At 40.4% G+C, this 20,774-nt stretch overlaps 1 protein-coding gene across 1 annotated transcript in view; it reads right to left on the reverse strand.

Annotated features, from left to right (window-relative positions):
- Positions 1-20,774, reverse strand: part of ADAMTS12 (ADAM metallopeptidase with thrombospondin type 1 motif 12) — a gene marked incomplete at both ends in the record, with an annotated part of 140,753 nt that overhangs the window by 7,000 nt on the left and 112,979 nt on the right. The window contains 4 exons of the mRNA XM_084225838.1: positions 2,053-2,205; positions 6,758-7,906; positions 9,939-10,149; positions 16,956-17,082. Of these exons, the coding sequence (XP_084081964.1) occupies positions 2,053-2,205; positions 6,758-7,906; positions 9,939-10,149; positions 16,956-17,082 (1,640 nt within the window). The remainder of the gene's footprint in view (positions 1-2,052; positions 2,206-6,757; positions 7,907-9,938; positions 10,150-16,955; positions 17,083-20,774) is intronic.

Genomic DNA, 20,774 nt, shown 5'->3' on the forward strand with positions numbered 1-20,774 from the left:
CCAGGACAGTTCATACCCCAAGAGTAGCCTCAGTTTGACAAGTTGGGAGGGAAGAGAGAGGCACCCTGAGCCTCACCCACAGCCTGTGAAATCACTGCCCAGCTTGGAGCTCTGCTGAGGAGCTAAGTGAACCCTTCCAGTCTCCTTTTTCTAACCAGAGCTTCTTCCAAGCCTCATGCAGCATCACCAGGTCCTGTCTCCAAGCACCAAAATTCAGGACCTCTCCTGCTCTTGATGAAGAACTGAATTTGCTACCCCAGGGATAAGGAAAAATACATGTTTTGTCTTCAATCAGAATTAAAGCCAATTCCAACTGCACCACTTCTCAGAAAGCTTCTCAGAACACCTTTCACTTTACCACTACGATGCAATAGCAACTGATGCTGATTTCCTTTAGTAAAAGGAAGCATCCTTTAGTTGAGCAAGGAACCTGAACATAATACTTCTCCTAGGAGATGAAGAATGGATGGAAAGGGACTCCTTACTCTTGTCCACAGAACAGGTTTCTGTCTCTCTGGATAGAAACAGGAGTGGACAGAAGTCGCTCCGTAAGAAACTGAGTACAACAGTCTCAAGATATAAGGAAATTATATCTGCCATTAAAGACAGACGATTTAGTCTGAGGCACCTTTCTTTTAGGGGAGGGGAAATATTAGTGAGAGTAGAAAACAGAAAAAGGTCTACTGCACTATCAGGGAACCCAGACATCTTGCTGTGACAACATGTCTTCAAAATATTTGCAATGAGTAACAAAAAACAATCGGCACTCGTAAAGCAAGCATAATTTAACCTTTTTTAATATATGAAACTTTAATTAGGTTTGTATAGTTCACTTGATGGAAAAAATGTAGGGTAATACAAATCTGATAGGAGAAGCCCCTTGCCTCAAACTTGTTTCGTAACTGGGCTGACATTTTAAAAAATTTACTTCCTGTTGTATTTTATCATTAAACCTGATTGGTAGCTATTTTTTGTGACACGGCCATCATTCATCAGTTGCAAGAGCAATGACATTTATCAAGAAAAAGTGAAGGTGAAATTGCCCTGCAGCTGGGAGGGCAGGATGTCTATGTATCTCTTAAAATTAATTTCAAAGGTTTAAATGTAGTTATGTAAAGCCTTGGCCTTTCCTGAACTTTCTAAAGAGGCATGTAATTCCTGTACAAATCAATTTTATGTCTAAGAGTTCAATAATAACACAGGCTTTGTAACTATAACCTTTTATTTGTATCAATCTGCCCTCTAGCCCAATGGCAACAACATTGTCCACAGAAATGATCTATACTGCCTAAATTTGAGACACCTATCTTTTTCCTTATTAAATCAACAATATTTAGAACAAAATTTTGTACTTTATCTGTTTTTAGTCTTGCAAAATAACCCCTGGTTTGAAACTCAATTTTCAGACTGCATGAAGACAAAATGTATTAAGCTTCAAGAAGTCACCTAAGTCCTTCCAGGTGCTCTTCACACAGCTCTAAATATCAAAATGGACTCAAGCACAATTCTTTGGGTTCCACTTAGCACCCTGGACACTCTTCTGTCCCTTGAAAGGCCATGGGTACAAAACTAGGACCAAACAGAATCCTGCACAGAGCAGACTTAGAGGTTATGTGAATGGGGAACAAACCATGTCAAGAGACAGTACATGGTGACAAGGGTGAGTAGGAACATGACAACTCCCTTCCCCAAATTCCCACTGCTTCTTAAAATTAGGATATGTTCCTAGAGGCAAAGATTAAAAAGATGCCACAAGTAACTGAGTAGAGCTTTGCCCCGTCATCTCCATAGAACACGAGCAGTGAGTCCTGCTTTGGCTCTAGATGCAAGAGTTAATGAGCACAACCCACCACAGGAAGAACAAAATTCACAGCAGATGTGTTTCCAGATATAACTTGGTCAGGAAATTAGTGAATTAGTGCTGAGTGGTCAACTGGGAATCATGTATGCATTCACTGAGTAAATAATTGCTTTAAAAATGAAGTATTTAGAGTTTCATACCCACTGAAATTTGCAAGCATACTGTTCATACACAGCTCTGAATGAAGTTACCTTGCTCCAATTTCCTGTTTTCCAGCTAGCACATGGGCGGAGATAACATCTCCTTGCAGGATCAGGCTTTTTCATGTCCTGACAGTGAGATGTGTTCCTGCTGCTGCACTCCACATGTCTCCAGAAAGCCCCCATTCCACAGGTCCTAGAGCACTGCACAAGGGCAAACTCAACATTAGAACATCATTCTGGAAACAATTCCAAGTATAAATATCTAAAGCCATTTTAGATATGTTGTCAGAGATACCCAAAAGAAGATTTGAAATTCACCTAAATTTTACTTAATAGTCTGAAGGAGGGCTTTTTTTGGTTTCTTAGGACAATACCAATCCTGATTTATACTATGCACTTCTTTTCTTTGGCAAACTCCTGCATACCAAGACATTCTAAATCTGTACCAGCTGTTCCACTGCTTTATTGCTATCTTTGGGGATCCAAAGTAAAATGCAATTGCATCCAATCTTCAGCATTCTCCCTCTCTACCCGTATTACTGCTGATGAGAGAGTCAGCTAATTGAATGCATGATGCTGAAAATCTTGAATAAATATGTGAGAACCTTAGGAAAACTGTACAGGAAAATGTTTCCCTAAATCATTATTTCAGAAAGCAGCTGAGTGTTTTCAACATCTGGAAGGATTTTTGTGTCTGAGGAAAGAGAATATTGATTATTCCAGTCCATAACCCAAGAGCACACACTCCTCACAAAAAACCCCAAACTCTGTCGTTGTATTCTGAAGCAGGAGGGGTTTTAAAATGGTTGGAGACACCCATTCTCCTTTTTCTGCCTTAGAAAGGGTGGGTCAATGAGCTATACATGTTGAGCCAAATTCAACACACACTAAGCAGCCTGTAGCTGGCAGAGAAACAGCTTAAATAATCTTGGATTAACTCAGCAAAATGATGAAGAGAGCAAATGCTATTATGTGGTTTGAACTCCTTGCATGGCAGTGGGAAGTTAAATATGGAACACCGAATAAGTGTCCTCGGAAAAATAAGGAAACTTTAGCTGAAGCTAAGGCAGGGAAAAAAATCAGCACTGGAGATGTTTGATCTCATGGGGATTCCTGGGATGTGTGTCCAACTGGCCACAAAGGTCCTGCTAAATGAAACTGCACACCACTGCTCTGTTTTGCCTAGGGACACACCTATCCAAGGCAATTTTTCTGACTGAGAGGACAGACTAGCCTTGCCTTGCTTTCTGATGGCTTGATGTCTTCCCCAGCTTTGCTACACCAGCCTGACAACACCCTTCAGACTTCAATGAAGGGATGTTTAAATCTTTGACTAAAGCCCTTTCTGAGCATATGTGAGAAGAGCAAAGGTGGCTCCACGGATGATGCTGGGCAGATCACACTGAGGAAGACTTATGTTCTTGTGTGAGGAAGGTGAAACAGCAGGATTCTATCAAACCCTGTTGTGTGCAGGCACAGGGTCAAGAGAGAAAGGCATGATTCTTCAAATGGTTTCAGAATAAAGCCTGAGCTTTCTTGACTGCTGTTTGATGCTAAATAAGTTTCTGAAGACATACTGCTTTTCCATTTGTCATTTGAGAACCAAAATTTCCTCTTGGCACAGCAGATGTTGGTCACAGAGGGAGAAAGTGAAGGTGACTTTACATGACCAATAGAAGAATGATGTGACCAGTATTAGAATGAGATGATCTGCTGGTAATGGAGTATCTTTGCTACCCAGAAAGCTCTTAAAAAGGGAAAAGTGACAGCCCAGAATGGCCCAGGAAAGCAGCAGGAAAGAAGTGTGACATTTACAGACAAGCACTGGTGGAAATGGACACTGTTCTGCCCTACTCAAATTAATGCCCTTCCTTGAGGGGACAAGGGCCAGCCCTCTTATGGGACATGTCACACCTTTCCACCTCAGTGACTATCACTGCTCTTGGCACTATTCATTCACTAGTAAGGACATCTCCTACAGAGCAAAGCAATGTCAAAATATTGACAGCTACTAAAAGAGAAGGAGCACAGCAAGATATTTGTCAGGGTAGGTGCAGTGGTCTTGAAATACCAATGCCTTAGAGAGATGTCATCTAGAAACAGATTCAAAATTTTACTAAGGATGGGCAAACAGAAAGAGCAAAAATTAAGTCAGAAAACTTTAGACTGAAAATTAATTAAAAGTAATGAACAAAAAGGTTCTGTAAATGTCAGACTCAAGGTGTGTATGTGAAATAGGAAACTTTTATTTAATGTGAAAGAAAAGAGCTGACTTTATTAACAGAACCATGGAATGGTTGAAATTGGAAAGGAGCTTTGCTCAGGTAGGGCCACCTAGAGGCAATTTCCCAGAAACACGTCCAGATGGCTTCAGAATTTCTACAAAGATGGAGACTCCACAAATTCTCTTTTTCATCACTTCTTCAAATTTCAAAAATCGAAGTTCAGTGTGCCACACTTCCCATAAAATTTATTTTAACGAGAAAAAACAGCTTGAATGAGAGTAGAAAAAACTACTAAATTATTAAAGAATAACAAAGTTAGATGCATTAAGTATCTTCAAATTGATTTTATCAGTTCTGTGAACCCAAATGTATTAACCTTATCTCTACATTCATTCAAGTGTTTATTCAATAATCTTTGAACTGTTGAGAATCAATTCTTGTAATAGACTGGAAAAGTCCCAGAGGATTAGATAAGGATATCTTCCAATTTATCTCTAGGAAAATAAAAAGTCCTGTCTGTGGTCTAATAGAATGCTTCACCCAAGCACACTTCACAAGAAGATAAAAACAAAATTATTAAACAATCAAGATCAAAATGGCAAGCACTAACGAAGATGATAAAGCCAAAGAAAAGCCCACATAGACCCATCTAGAAGAAATAATTCAATTGAGTCTAATAACCTTTTCTGACAGGGGAACATGGCTTCATGAAATAAAGAGCTGGCTGCTGTAAGGCATTTTTACATGATCCTGCAAAGTGTTCTTTTAGCAAATATAAATACAGTTTAGGTGAAATAATTACAAGGTTAGTGTTCAACCAACTGAAAAACTGCAATAAAGTCGTTCTTAGTAGTTCAATGTCAAAATGAACAGACTTTTCAAATATGGTTCTACTGGGCTCCAAAGCCAGGCTCTCTTCAGCATTTTCATTAACTAACTAAATGAGGAAAGACAACATGCATTTAAGGCATTTGAAGATGATGACAAGCTGGGAGAGTAAGCAGGAATGTTGAAATCTGAATTCAAGGACACCTCACCACAATAAAAACTGTAAGAAAGCAGTAGCCTGAAATAAAAAAATAGATACAAAATACTCCACCTAGGGAAAACTTTTTATGCGTACACAAACACACATATATATATATATATTCACACACACACACAGAGCTCCAAATGTAATTGAGAACTTCTGCTGATCTAGAAGTACTATAGTAGGGATCCAGCATTTACAATGGACCACAAATTGAATACACCAAAGCAAGATGGTTACAAAACAAGACAAATCTCATTTCTGCATTCACAAAGAGGGTAATACATAAAATGATAATAATTAGTTGATTTTATATGCCATGCATCCACTGGGACTACAATGAACAGCACTGATAAAAAATAAGTGATGAAACTGAAGCAAGATCAGACAAGAAAAACTAAGTCCCCAGATATTTAGAGAACACAAGGAAAATCTCAAATGAATTTAGATGCCAGACCCCAAAATAATTATTAAGAAGATAACTTTCCTTCATAGCCTGCATATATAAAAAAGAGAATCCTCATTTTCAGTATGGAAGATGTTTGCTCCGTATAAGGAAAATATTTCAAGGTGGAAAATGAATGAGTAGGACAGTAGCATCTCTGCATGACAGGCCTTTGCTCAGGCTGTGGGGGCTTGGGGCCACAACCATTCCCTTGATCTTCTCTTGTAGGGTCTTGCACTCAAGCAGATCTAAATGCAGGTCCTCTCCTATAGGGATATGGGCAGGAGGGAATGCTTCACCTGTCCCACTAAAACATGGGAAGCTAAGGCTCACCTGGTCACAGGAAGGCACAAGATGAAAGCTCAAATTGCCATCAGAAGCACATGTCCTGAACAAGCGCTCATGCACTGAGGACAGAGAAGGGGTCTTACCCACTGCCTGCATCCAACACCATCTCGGGGGTCTAGATATGCCTCCACTGACATGAGATACATTTAGTAATCTCATGCTGTCCTTTTTGGCCCTGAATTTCTGCATTTCTATGATTGTGAATCATTCCCAGCAGACCCAAGAGCAAACAGGTACACGGAAACAGACCTTGGATTGCATTCTCCATCAGTACTGAGACACAGAGGCAGATCAATGCTAGGAGGTTTCCAGATCTGACCCTCTTTAGCTTGGTAAAAAAGGCCATCAAAAAATGAGATGATTAGTTCAGACACCAACATCTCTCATTTTAGGTATCAGGAGTTCAAGAATAGAAAATCCTTTAGCATAAAAGGAACTGTTTACAGAAAAATAAAACTTTTGCCATGGGAAGGGTATTAAATAAAAGTTGGTAAATTATGGCCAGGCCCCATGATGACTATATTCATTCCCTGTAAGCAATCTAATCTTAGATATCCCAAGTTACCACTCTTTTTTGTGATAAATATTTCATGTGTATGATACTGATTTCAGAAAATTGTGACATACTAAGAAACTCCATTTCCCCAGCAGTGTTTCAGACAGCTGATCACACTCTCCACTTCTTATGAGCAAAAAACAACTTACCTCACTCCAGTTGCCTACTATCCAGTAGGCATCACTGGGCAAACTGTTGGATGTTATTACGTGGCTGTTGTCTGTGACATTCATTAAAACACCCTCAGATGCTGCACTTTGGTTGTCCAGAGCATGCTCGGGAGCTGAGGATTGTGTGCTAGTGGTTATGGTGTCAGGCAGCTTTATTTCTTCTCTGCTGTCAGTCTGGTCTCTTGGTGCATGACCAAGCTCTGTGGGCACTTCTGTAGGCAGGGCTGGTGGGGTTGTTACCTCTACAACAGGCACATCAATTTGCAGACTGACATAGTTTGCTGCTGTTGGAAATACCAGCCCTTGTGCAGCTCTGCTCACAGGATTGAGCACAGAAAGGTCTCGGTGATGAGATGCTGGTGGGGTCTGAGAAGTCACCCTCTCATTCTGAGTGACAGGAGAGGCAGTGTCCAAGGTTGTGCTTCTGGTCCTGATTTCAGGACTGAGTTCTGTGCTGTAAAAGAGATCAACTGCTTTCTTGCTGACTCCAAGTGGCCCATCAGTGTAGTCAGATTCCTCAGTTAAGTAATCATAGCTGGAAGTTGTTTCTGGATTACTGGTAAAAGAGGAAACAGGAGTGTCCTCACTTCTTTGCATCTCACTCTCTGCAGTTGAAACTGGCTCACTTTTAGAAGTATTTTCAGCATGCCTTACAATTTCAGTACTTAAGTTATTATGAAAAGGCCATGACGTACTATTTTGATATGAGCTATTTTCAGTAGAAATAACTGAGTAATTGTAAACATCACTTGATTCAGCAAAATTACTTTCTAATGTCCTATTGGCTGCTCCCTCTTTTCCTGAGATGTTGACCAAACCAGAGGATGTAGGCAAAGAGGGAGTTATATGTTCATGCTTGGGTGTTTTTGTTGTTGTATGGAACCTGGGGTTTGGTCTGGGTACTCTGCGAGGAAGACTCCGTTCAGGATCAGCAGTTGTTTTTCTGATTATGATCTTCCCTCTTCTGGGTGCCTGTGGGGGAATCAGAAATCTTCCAGCAGAAGGGCATTGCTGAAGACCACAGAGGGCCTTAGAGTTTGGTCTCTTGGAACTATCACAAGGCTCATCATTATTTTTGGCACAAGTGACATTACGAGTCCTTACTCCACCACCACAAGTGACTGTGCACTGCAAATGAAACAGAATTAATGTATCTCCCCTGCACAGAAGTATCAGATGGTATTTGTTTATAATAAAGAAGCATCACGACAAATAATAAATTACAAAGCTTTTTCTGAAGAACAAGCCTTTCATTCTAGTGATGTTCTACTACCATGGAGCTGTTTCCAAATTTTTCAACAGTAAATATCACCTTGGGGAAATAGTAGTGAAAAAAGACCACATGATAAAGACAAAATATTAAATTAATATTATAGAATTTGATTTCTTCATTGACTCACAAAGTCATCTAGCTGATACCTTTTCCACCAGATTTATAAAAAAACAGACTAAAAACCTGGAACTGAGCCCACACCTGACTGGCTCAGTGCTGCTCATAGTGCCACAAACCTGCTGTGGTGATCCATGCAGCTCACAGACCCTTGCTGACTTTATCAAATGGATTTTTCATTCAGTCTTAGTACAACCATGAACTGCTGCCAGAGCTCCTAGCATGTCTGTCCTCAATTAGAGACCACCAAAATTAATTAGCCAACCTGGCTTTTATTTAAATGAGAGCACTGCTGTATATAAAGAGTGCTGGGAGCTAAGGAGACCAAGCTTTCCTGTGATGTTTTTCATCCTCAGGCCTACAGGTACAGCTATGCCTTCAGCAGCTGTCCCTCAACTAAGGATTTTATAAAATCACACTTCTCTGTTTGGAGATATTAAGGCTGGATGAGTCGGAGTGGAGATGTTACAAAAAAACCTACTGGAAGAATTCTTTCTATGAAGCAAGGAAGCCTAACCAGGTGGTCAACATGAAGTGATGTACTCTCCTTTTCCCAGGACTTTATTGCTCCTGACCTATTTAACTCATTTTTGAGCTAGTCTGGGTCACAGGGCAGTAGAAACACCAGTACCTTTGTGTTGCTGGAGCACTCTGTTGTTCACAGCTGTAAAATAACATCAGCTCTGCAGCAACAGAAGCAGGAAAGCAACCAGTGTAGCCTCACAGTAGACAGATTCATCAGCTCCTGTCATTTGTGCAACACCTGTCCTAAACTCTCTCTCCAGTTTTTGCAGATGTAAAAATGCATTTTTATCAGTAAGTTGTAAATATAATCCAACAGCACGTGAGCACAAGCAGTGTGCTATTCCTATATAATTGTACTGCTAGTCATGCAAGCTGAATCTATTTTTTCACAGGTATTTTAAAACATTAACATCAATTAACAAAAAATTAATATTCTGTGATGATGGTTTGTGAGCAGCATAAACCAATCCAATACAATCACAAGATTTTTTTAGTTCAGTATGTGACTCTGTTCTCATAGCAGAGAGCCTAATGAAAAAAAAAGACTGAGGAGAAAGATGAGAGTGGAGTTTTCAAAAAAGAAGGGAACACAGTATTTACAGCTGGAAGGGACCCTCGACAGTCAGCCCTCAACCCTCAATCCCTACTCCAACTGCCTGAGCCCTTCATGGCTGACCGAAAGTTAAAGCATGCTGCTAAGGGCACTGTCCAAATGCTCTCTTAAGCACTGACAGGCTGGGGACATTGAACACCTCTCTAGGCAGCCTGTTTCAGGGTTTGGCCACCCTCCCAGAAGAGAAATGCTTCCCAATGTCCAATCTGAATGTCTCCTGGTGCAGCTTTGAACAATTCCCAAAGCTATGGGAAAAAAGGCAGAGTCTTGGATGCAAGAGATATGAATGTAAAGAATTTAAAAATGCTTTGCTGAGCTGCAGAGATGACAGTAGCCATCCCCCTAGCCTGGCCCACAGCAGCCATTGCTCTCAGACAAACTCTTTAGCACTAAGCCCACCATGTTCTACAGTCCCAAAAGCTCAGCAAGTTAACATGCAACACTTTCTGAAGTCTTTAGGAAGCAGTGCTGGGGGCTTTTTTCTGCACAAAGGATTTGTGAACACATTAAACTATAGAAAAGTATTCTAGAAAAAAATTTAAAAGGCAAAACAGCAGGTTTTTGGTCCTCTCTGCTGACTACAATAAGCCATTTTGAGAAAAAGTTCAGTGTTTCAGCCAACATGAATTTACCTCAGTCCAGTTGCTCACGGTCCAGTCAGATGGGCACAAGATATCTCTGTTGCATGACAGATGGGTCTTTGGTTTAAGCAGGTGCTGGCACTCTGTGACATCCAGTGCTTGCTCATCAGATCCCACTGTCTGGATGCAAAGTACAGTTCTCTTCTTCTGGCCTGTTGGGCCACATGTGGTTGAACATTTCTGCCACTCCCCTGCCCACCACCTGAAAACCAGCAGGGTGAGAAACATCAGAGAACAACCCACCAAGCACATCAAGGAAAAGGTCAGAGACTGCAAGAAAAAGAACCAGTAATTTAAAACCTGGGCCAGAAATAAGCTCTTCACATAAGGTTCAGATCACTTGGGCTCTCCCATCCACCTTGTGCTCTAGTACCACTCAGTGAAAGAGAGAAGACAGAAGCAGGCATGATTTCCACACAGAAGTAGGCAATAAGCGTTATTATTCAATAAAGTGTAAAAATCTACTGAGTAGGTACTCCTTCAAATCCATATCTGAGGAACTGCCAGCAAATCTACTTAAGCAAGTAATCTATTTACTCTATCCCATTATTTGTCTGTTTATTGCTCAGTACAGAAAAGTTAACAAATGAGAATCACAGGGGAGTCTGTAATCACAGCACAGAGCTGGAAAAGGTCCCTTTACCCACATCTAAGCAGCCAGTAACTGCACAAATACTCAAGCTGGCTCTCCATATGGGTTATCTCCCTCCACAAGGCCTCTTCCCATTAGGGGAAGCAGTGAGGCACACAGCCCCAAAACCAGGTTAGTCAGAGCTGCATGGGACCAGTGCCCTGCAGCACTGTCCCTCTGGGCATGGTGTCCAGGCCTGCATTAGGCTGGACTTCATTCCTTAACAAAGTAGAAACGAGCCCCTTATGTGTCCCTGTCATTATTAAAGTCAGTCTTCCATACTGTGGTATGCAATTTTCCACCAAACTGAGGGTAACTTTCCTCTATAACAGTATTTTCCAGTGCAAAACACCTTACCTACAAGAGCTTTCCCTGTACATTTGGTTCATATTAGCGTTTCTCCAGCACCATCCAACTATTTTTTCTCATGCTGACCCAGAGCAGATTCTGCACCTACATATCTGCCTTCTGTGATAAGAAAGGGGAGCAAAATTCCGGGTTTCTGAAGTCTGAGAAGCACCTGCATCAACTGTGACATTAACATGAAGATTTAACTTTATAGTTGGAAAAAAGGAAAGAACATGAAACCAAGAAAAGCTTTTTTCCTTCAGTTAAGCATGCCCTAAGCAAGAATACAACTTCAAGCTGCTGCATAAAAAATCTGGCCCAGCTCTAAACTCTAAGCCACAAAAGCTCCTGAACAATATTGGTTGGTCTAGAGTTTTCAAGGAGTTCACAACAAAGCCTTATAGCGAAAGCAAAGTAGGAATCTATTTTGAAAACACCTTTCTATTAAAAAGGGCACCAAAAAATTGCTTTTGGCTTACAACCAACAGTATTCTATTGGTTTTGGTTTGGTTTTTTTTTTGTTTTAAGGTCTATGAACTTAAGAGACAAAATAATCCTATTTTGATAAATACATTGAAGTTCAGCATCCAGATTTATAACAGTTTTTATGCTTTGTCTTTGCTGATAATCCCTCTCCCCTCCCTAGAGTAGTTTCCACGCTCCTTATTTCATTTTTACTTCCATTGCAAATGAACTGCCACCAATGTGGAAGGCACTGGCATCTCTTCCTAATAATTAAAGAAAAAACAACCCAAACAACCAGGACTCAGAGCCATCAAGCTACGATACACCTTATTTGTGCAGCCATCTGGTCCTCTCTGTAGCACCTACACCTATCTCCTTCCTCTTTAGTAATCTATACATACAGCATTTCCTTTTAAGTTACCCCAAAGCCCTTCATGGCACTGACTGCTTTGCTCCAGAATGCAGTCCACTGCCACCACAACCCTGTGGTAAAGTCTCTGGACCAAATTAAACTAAAAAATATCCCAAAATATCTACCCAAAATATCTTTCTCCTCCTCTTGCCTTCCTTCAGATTGTTTCTTGTTCTTCTAGGTCTGCAAACAACGAAGGAACTCTAACAAGTAAATAAAAAGTAAGTACACCTCAGCCGAACACAGCAATAGAAAAAAAAAAGGAATAAATTATCACCAACTGAATCAAGCCATTTCAGGGTTGTTATCATCTCTTGCATCTTCTTTACAATTTTATCTCTTCTATAATCTTGTAAATTGCTGACATTTCCGCACAAATGGAACATAAACGTGTGAATTGCTCTATTAATTTTAATGGGACCAGATTACATATTTCGAGGTACAGATATGCTAAACTGACACCTCTTCCCCCTCAGCATTTTCAAATGGCTCTGAGGGTTTAGCAATTGGTACGTTGAAATACCAATCTCCAAGCAATAAATTATCAGAGCTTACCACAGGATCTACCTTGAGCAGCAGTAATGGCGTGTGATTAACTGTTGCACACAAAACACTTTTTAAAACCTGCAGAAGTAGTCAAAAAAGTCAGGTGCTCCACAGTTAGAAAATCCCAGAGTTAAGGTTTTATTCTATTCCATTTTCATGATCAAAATAAAACCACAGCCAACAAGTAATTTTTTCTATAGACTTCTTCCTCACTCAGTGCAGGTAACTGCAAAGAAATTTGTTCTAACTGGAAATTCATTCTTAACATTAACTGGAATTTTTGATCTTGTGTTTTCCTATTTTCATCCTTTCATATCCTTTTTCATACATATGCCTAATTATCCAAGAGTCAGAAACCTGACATGGAACAATCATCTGTGCTCCTGTCTCTTTGTGGTTTCTGCTTGAGGACCTGAACTGTGGTATCTCAGCCAAAGGGGAACAAAGGCGACGTGAGAATGGCAAAACAGCCAACATCCATTTGTCTGTTCTGGTACAGGATGCCCCAGAGCAGGCTTTGGACCACAGAAAAGAGAGCAACACCTCAGTGACTGCTTGGCCAAGCTCTGCCTATCTTGGAGCTTTTGCTCCAAGTGCTGAAGCATAACCAAAACTGGACGTGACTGCCAAACATGTCCAGAATTAACACAGCAATCCGAGCTCTAAATATGCAACTTCTGAGAGGAAATGGCCAAGATGTTGGATCTCCCAGCCAAGCTAAAAACTGTGGTGAGAGACTGGGAAAAGCTGGTGGACACTAAAGCCTCATAGGAGTCAGCGCCCAATACTTGTTCCTACCTCTGGTTTATGATTCTACCTCTGACATTTAGTGCTACAGCAACTGCCTGGTTCTTAAGTATTAATGCATCAACAGATGCAAAGCGAAATTACTGTCTTATCTCCATAGGCAGGCATGGCATGGAAAGATTGTGGTAGCAAACAAACAAACAAACAAGCAAAATGCACGATTTAGGTAATCAATTTGCAGGAACACTTTTTCCTCAGGCTGTCAGAACAGAGAGCAGCCTGTCTGGTGAAAACATTACTTCAGACAGTTTTGAACTGCAGGTGTGAATGTTCAGCTCTTCTGCAATCAAGCCTGGGACAGAGATAGGTGGAAAATCTCATTCTTTCAGGTGGCATTCTCCTGCCTTAAATGAGACTTATCTTTTCTTCACAAACTGGGTTTCTAAGGCTTGTAGCAAATCAGGCAGAGCACAAAGACTATGACACAGTCCTGAACTATACATAGAGGATGCGTGGTGAATGATGTGTGAATCCTGTTCAAAAAGCAATAGCATGGAATTCTAGGCCTATGGGGACGAAAGCTCCCTCCTTCCCATCATGGCATGTCACACCTAAAGAGAGACTGTTGGCTTTTTTATGTATTTGTCCAGCATCAGGCACAGCAAGTACCAGTGGTGCATGGCTTCTAACTCTGTGCATTGGAATAGAAACCAGATTTCCCATTCTCATTATGATGCTGGAAGGGTATACTAAGCAGTCTGGAAGCAGGACAATGCAATAACAACAGCTAAAAAGTAGCACATTCCAAGTACTTTAAAAATAATCTATTTATGGTTACTCTGTTCAAGTGGGTAGTCAAGATAAAAAGTCTCCAGACAATTTTCTTTACAGGGGAAAGCAAAACATTATTGACAATGCTATAAGTAGTTAAAATCTCACTCTTTTCAAGTAGTATCCACTGATTTTAACATTAACACCTATGGGACTAAATACCTGCCTACCAAAGAAACATTCAACTGGAAACCATACTTCATAGCATGACATGGAAAAAAGCAAGCATTTGTGCTACAGTCTAGATGCACTGCACCTAAGCAATCTCACTGAAGCAGTACATGAGTGGCTGCATGACATTTCAACTCTCAGCTGTCCAGCCACCTTTATTTTGTTCTGAACCAAAACATGGCATACATGTATTGTGATATGTTTATTTTTTTTTCATTTTCCTCTGAATTATTTTAGGAGAAAGTGTAATAATAAGCATAAAATAAATACAGAGAAAATCAGCTGACAAACAAGAATGCTAAGGCTTAGACTTCTCAGAAGCAATTTAAATTTGTAATTTTAAATCTTAATTTTAAAAGTAATTTTAACAGTTTTCAACTGACTTCCTGAAATGGATTAATGAGGTAAGATCTGGTTTGTGAGATCCCCAATCGTTTTATTCTTTGTCTGTAGCTTCTGTTTGAGAAATTATCTATTTCTTATTTAGTGGTCTAGTAGCATGTTTTTCATCAGTGTGATTTAGTAGGGAAGAGCCATTGTTTTTTGGATAGAACCTACTATAAAGCACCTGGTTCACTGCTGAGAAGTGCAAGGTCATCCAATGATTTCAGTTCTGTGGCTGCAGCACAAAACAAAGGTCTCCTGCAGGGTTGTGTTTAACAGCACTGTCCTCACCTCTGGCACAGAATTTAGCCACCTCTCTAAGGAACACTTTGTCCTCAGCAGCTCCACGTGGACTCTCAGTTATCCCACGTAATGCCATGAGGGACAGTCACACCTGCCTCCAGCATTCAGACTTCCTTTAGAACCAACAAACTGCACCAAGTTGTCTTGGGTTTCAAAGGAAGATTAGCAACCATCTGCCTGGATTACAGGTGCCACATATGCCAGGAAAAGTGAACACCAACTAACTCCATGCTGGGACTACAGCCTGGAACAGAGAGCAGATTCACAATAGAAAGGGCTTGGGAGGAGTGAGTAATAATTTGTCCTTTGCTGCCATCTCTTGTGACACATGAACTCAGGGCCATCAACAGAAGACAGTGAGAGCCAGGTTCAAAACAGTTAAAATGTGGTGGTGCTTCACACAGGCACAAGAGCCCTGGTACTTCTTGCAGAGAAGGTGTATATACAAGTTTTTCAAGGTTGCAGAGGGAGGCTGGATGAATGAGGTTCATTGGAGGTCACTGATTAGACAAGTCATAAAAACCTCTGGAAATGCCTTGAATTAAAACCAGTTGGAAGCCGGAAGAGCATTACAAAGAAATCTGATTTATGTTTGATTTATTATTCCTTAGGCATGTAGGTCCTGCTGAGAGCCAGGACAGGGACTCAGTCCCTTGGTCAAGTTCCTACAGTCACTTTTGTGTTACTAAGAGAAAAATAAATATGCATCATGACTCTAGAATTAAATACATATGGTTTTCCTGCACTGCACTTTGTTGTGATTTTGCTGTCCTCAGAAGGATGACGTGTGGTTTCTCCTGCAGCACAGAATGAGCTCAAGAAGCATCACAGGCTGTCAGCGCACAAGGGCTTTTCTGCTGGTCTGCACAAGAGTTTGGTTCACATATGACATTGTGCAATCTGCTCAACAAGGGACAAATGGTCCTGTCTCATATTCAAGAGCAGGTCTGAATAATGTTGTCACTTAGAACAAATGGCATAAATTGAGTTAACTGGGAATTTTTTAATTGATAGTACAGTTTATATATGCCATGAAAAAAACACCTCAGTGCGTATGGGTAGCACCAGCTCTTAGCTAGTCAAATAATAAAAAGTTTGGTCTACTTTCATTTGATTTCCTGGCAATCTACAAAGAATTATGAAATGCTGGTAGACCATGCTGCAAGCGCAAACATGTAATTCCCACAGAAGCATAATATTTTGTGACGAAGATACTTGGAAACAACTAATAAAACCAACAATCACACAGAACTTTTAACATCAAAGTTTCATGAAATTCACTGGTGGCAAATGCAACACAATGAACCCCAAGGACTCATTGCTTCAATTTAATTCTGACTGAACTAGAATTACTAGGGAAAGACTGGTGTACCTTTGTGAACAGCATGATAAACAACTTTTAAAGACAACACAAGACAAAACCAAAGTACCTAAAGCACAAAACAAAAATCAATATTAATCTCTTTCAGCAAATCTGTGCCTGTTGTACAAGCCCACAGTTCTGCAGGCACCTGGAATGTCTAGTCTTCCTTACCCTTCTAAATGCTAAAATGGTAGCACAGAAAAGCCAGAGATGAATACAAATTAAGACAATGTTATAAGAAAGGAAAGAATTATTCCCATGTGATTGAATTAAGAGAACTGCACTTCACTCAAACTTGTAAATAAGAAGGAACATAATAAAAAATGCCAAGTACTGTATTACAAAGAAAGTATGAAAATTTGGTTTAGAAATAAGCATTTCTACTCATCACCTCTCATAAAAAGGACAAAGGTTATTAAAAAATACTGAGAAACAACATCTAAAGGCTCTGCTAGTTGTTTTTGGAACACACGTTAATCCTTCTTAGGTCAATTGAGCTAAGGCAAGAATATAGTTTTAAAATAAAAACCTATATGGTCTTCAGGCACACCCATACCCAAACTGAACAAAAATAGTATCTAAATACACGAGAGACCAGTCTCTGCCATTTCCAGCACAGACTGCTCAGTGACTTGACTTAGAAACCTCTCAGGATGGCTGACTTCTGATTTGTTCCTTACAGGGTTCCTGGCACCTTGCTCTGCATCGTGTGGCTGCCCATGGAAGGTCGCAGATGCCGTTCCAGCCTGGCATCAGGAACAGCTTCCTTTGAGTAAGGGTGCTGTTTCCCACCCCAGAGCCCATTACCTGGGCGGGCAGTCCTGCTCGTGGCACTTCTTGTGCCGCCCGTGGGGCTGCGTGGCTGGCTCGCAGAAGGAGTTTTTGACGGCGCCGCTCGCCCTCCGCACGCAGTGCGCGATCTGCCGCCGCAGCCCTGCAGAGACACACCGGGAAAGGAGCAGTCATCCCGGGCTGGGGACGGACTGCAGCAACCCCGGTACGGGCACCCTTCAGTCAACCTGAAAAGGTTAAGCGGAGCTCTCTTGGAGCAGATCAAAGGACGGATTAGAAAGCGCTTTCCTTAATGGCTTTGCTAGCCCGAGAAAGGGCTCCTGCAGGTCCTCAAGCGGGTTAAATGGCTCTGAAGGGCTCTCCAGCTACCCACAGACAAGGGGAAACACAGCAGCATCAGGCTATTCACAGCAAGCTTGGCTTCGCTTACCTTTTCTCTGTTCATTGGGAAGGCTGTTTAAGCAGAACACAAACCAGAGTCACAGAACAATCCTGTGACTCTAAATGTGAATTCAACTTTTAAGAAGTTATGGTGCATATTTTGACTGAAATCAATGATGAAAAATGTCTTCTGTTTTCTAAGTAAATAATACACAACAATCAGCACAAGAGGCAAAGCACAGTGATGAAGAGACACACAGAAAAAAATCCACACAAACCATTTGGGTTATTTCCTAACATTTCTATTTATACAAACCCCCACTCATTTAACAGAAAGAAACATAAATCAAAATACTACACTAATCTGGTGTGAATGTAAAGAAAGCCAGTTTCCAGGAGCCTGCTTCCCACATGGTTCTGCAATAATTTGAGGCAGATCTCTTGCTGCAACCCAATGTAAACAAAAGTATTGCAATATTACACTTTGAAAGATTACAGCAAGACTGATATAGAAGCATTAAAATAGTCCAAACAAATCTTCAGGACTAAAAAGACTGAAAAATCATTTATTAACTCTCATTAACTGTGCTATTCATTCATAGCAATTAATACACACTGGCAGATCACTGCATCTCTAGAACTTTTATCTTCCTCCTGGGATGCACAGGGCCTAACAGCACTGTTATCAGGGCATCAAGGATAAGTGTTAGGCTATTTAGCAGTATGTTTAGGAAACAAGCTTCTCCTTTCCTCAGGCCTTCTAATAACTAGTGTGGGAAACTATGTGGAGGAAGAAGAAAGCAACAGCAATCCATAGAAAATAATTGAGAAATAATAATATATTCCTCTATATACTCATAGGATCATAAAAATGCTAAGGTTGGAAAAGCCCTGTAGGATCAACAAATCCAATCATTAATACTGCACTGGCTCAAGAACACAAAAGAGAGTTTTGTATCCCTATTTGGGTCATTTCATAGATACCAATGGAAACCTACATCCCTTTTTTTTACCACCTGAGAACATCAGGTATGTGAGGAAATGCTTTCACTTTCTGATTACTTTCAGACTTTTGACTGAGACATATAAAACAATTACTGACTACAGCACAAGATTTAATGAGTGACTCTGCTCCAGCCAGATACCAAGGGTGATCTTCTAGAACAGTGATTATTGTCACCTGTAAGGGAAGATTAAGGGACTGAGGCATTCAAGGGTCCATGGGTCTGTGGTGTAGCTGCAAGACTGCAGTAAGCCTGGACATGGTGCTTTCTTATTCATAGGTAACTTCAAACAGGAGAAAGCCTTTTGTCTCAGCACAGAACTCCCAGGGAGCAGTGCTCTATTTAATGCCCTGGTATAAATGTGACTAGAAAATTCAGCAACCTTTTTGCTAGCTGTAAACAAATCAGCTGGCAGAAATGATTCTGAGACTTCAAAATCATGATATGTTGCTGTTCCAAATACAAACAACAAGAAATCTTTTGCTTTGATAAATTTTTAGCGTCATTTCAGCTGGTGCAATTAATTTTAAAGCTCCTCTAAACCTTTGCAAAAGTTTTGCTTTGAAGCGTACATTCTCATAAAAGGACCAGCTGACATCAATGAACTAGTTTATTCTAATAAACAATCTCTTTATGTAAGTTATGTGAACTCCCACTGTAGTTTCAAAATCTCTGGCAGTTCAGAGCTGGCATCCAGAGCTGGCCTCCAAAGCTGGAAGGAATCCTATATGCATATAGCAACACACACACATAGATGTAGGTTTACATGCTATGACATAATGAGATAGTTTTATCAGTTTGAGCAAGTTGAACTGGAAAACACTGCAGAAGACAACTAGTCACTACTGACCCTGCCCCAGCAAGTATTTACAGTTATACAAGTTAAGAGGGTAATATCCTATTTAGGCCACAGATTAAATATTCTAAATATACTGAAACCTCAATAAAATTTGAAACCTATACATTTTTTTCTGAAGGACTTTGAACTGTTTTCCTCCCTTCACCAATTTTTACTTCTTTCTGAACTCAATGCTGATTAGTTCACCTGATGTGTACTGTCTCAGCTCTGTGAAAAAAAACTCACAAGTATTTCTGGGAAAGATAGGAGAAACCCAGGAAAATAATAAATCACATCAGAGAATAATCTTCATTTCACTAAATCTGCTCAGAGATTCCTTCCTTTTCCCTGTGACACTTCATCGCTAATGCGGGACTCTTTAGATGTGAGGCTGACCCACACATACCTTGATTTCTCACTTGGTTTGCAAAGAAAGGTAGCAGTTCAATGTCATCTGGGTGTGAGAGGGTTTTGAAAGAGAGATTAGAAATCTTTTTGCTGCAGAGCCCTCAGTTTGGGCTGTAAACAACAGAAATGAAGGATCATAAGCAAGTATGTGAAAGGTATATGAGAAACACGAATATTTGACTTTAGAGCTCATTTGAACACATAATTGTCTGAGCTGTGCACTTATATAGTCTGCAAGGAGTTCACTTTGTATTTGAATGAGCAAATTAAATTCCATGCATGAACAAGTTATGCACAGAATACAAGTGCCAATCTTTACATTTGCAGTGCTATAAAACTCAGACACACAACAGTCAATGGAAACAGTGTATTCTAAAACCAACACTGCAAGCTTAGGAATACTTGGAAATAATTTTGCAGAGTGGCCTTTATAAAAGTTGTGAAGGATTTAGAGGGCACATAACAGTTAACCCCAAAAAGAATCTTAGAGTTAAGTCCTTTAGCAGAGCTTTGAAAATCTACCAATTACTGATACTATCTGTGGAGAATCAAAGTTTTGACATGGGTTAATATTCTCCCTTAGTTGTAGCTGTGCTGCGCTATGCTTTTTGTTACATTTAATGCCACTCAAAGCTGGTTCTAAGAAACAAGACCAAAGCCTTTAGACAAGGAGGAAGTATTTATACTTGTAATTCCAATATAGCTCATTCCGTGATAATTTAAAGAAGAACCTCAGTGACACATTTAAATTAATCTGCACGTAAAAAAGCTTACAAGCTCTACCTGCTGTCTTGAGAGCAGGCTCTGGTGGGACAGCTCTTGTCCAGAGGGTGCAGCAGTTTGCAGGACACCAGTGTGCACACATTCTGATTGCAAAGCAATTCCTTTCAACATAAAGCAAATGGCAGGAAGATATTCAACTTGTCCTGCAGTGAGGACAGAGAAAGGTTTATGACTTTTACCACGATTTATCCCCTTTGGTGCTTGTTTGCCATGAACTGGATTGCAATGTAACTACTTATCTATTTTCTACATTGCAAATGAATATCAGGTATTGCAGTGTGTTCTCTTTTCCCTGGATGAAGCATTAGGTATACTTACCACAGAAAACACTGATTTTTCAGAATATTTTTTTCCTTTTCAGTGGTGTTACAGTAGACTGCCCAGAGCCACCTTTGACACTGCAGGTGGCTGCAGATGAAG

Source organism: Fringilla coelebs, assembly GCF_963513975.1.
Source record: "Fringilla coelebs genome assembly, chromosome: Z".
NCBI lineage: Eukaryota > Metazoa > Chordata > Aves > Passeriformes > Fringillidae > Fringilla > Fringilla coelebs.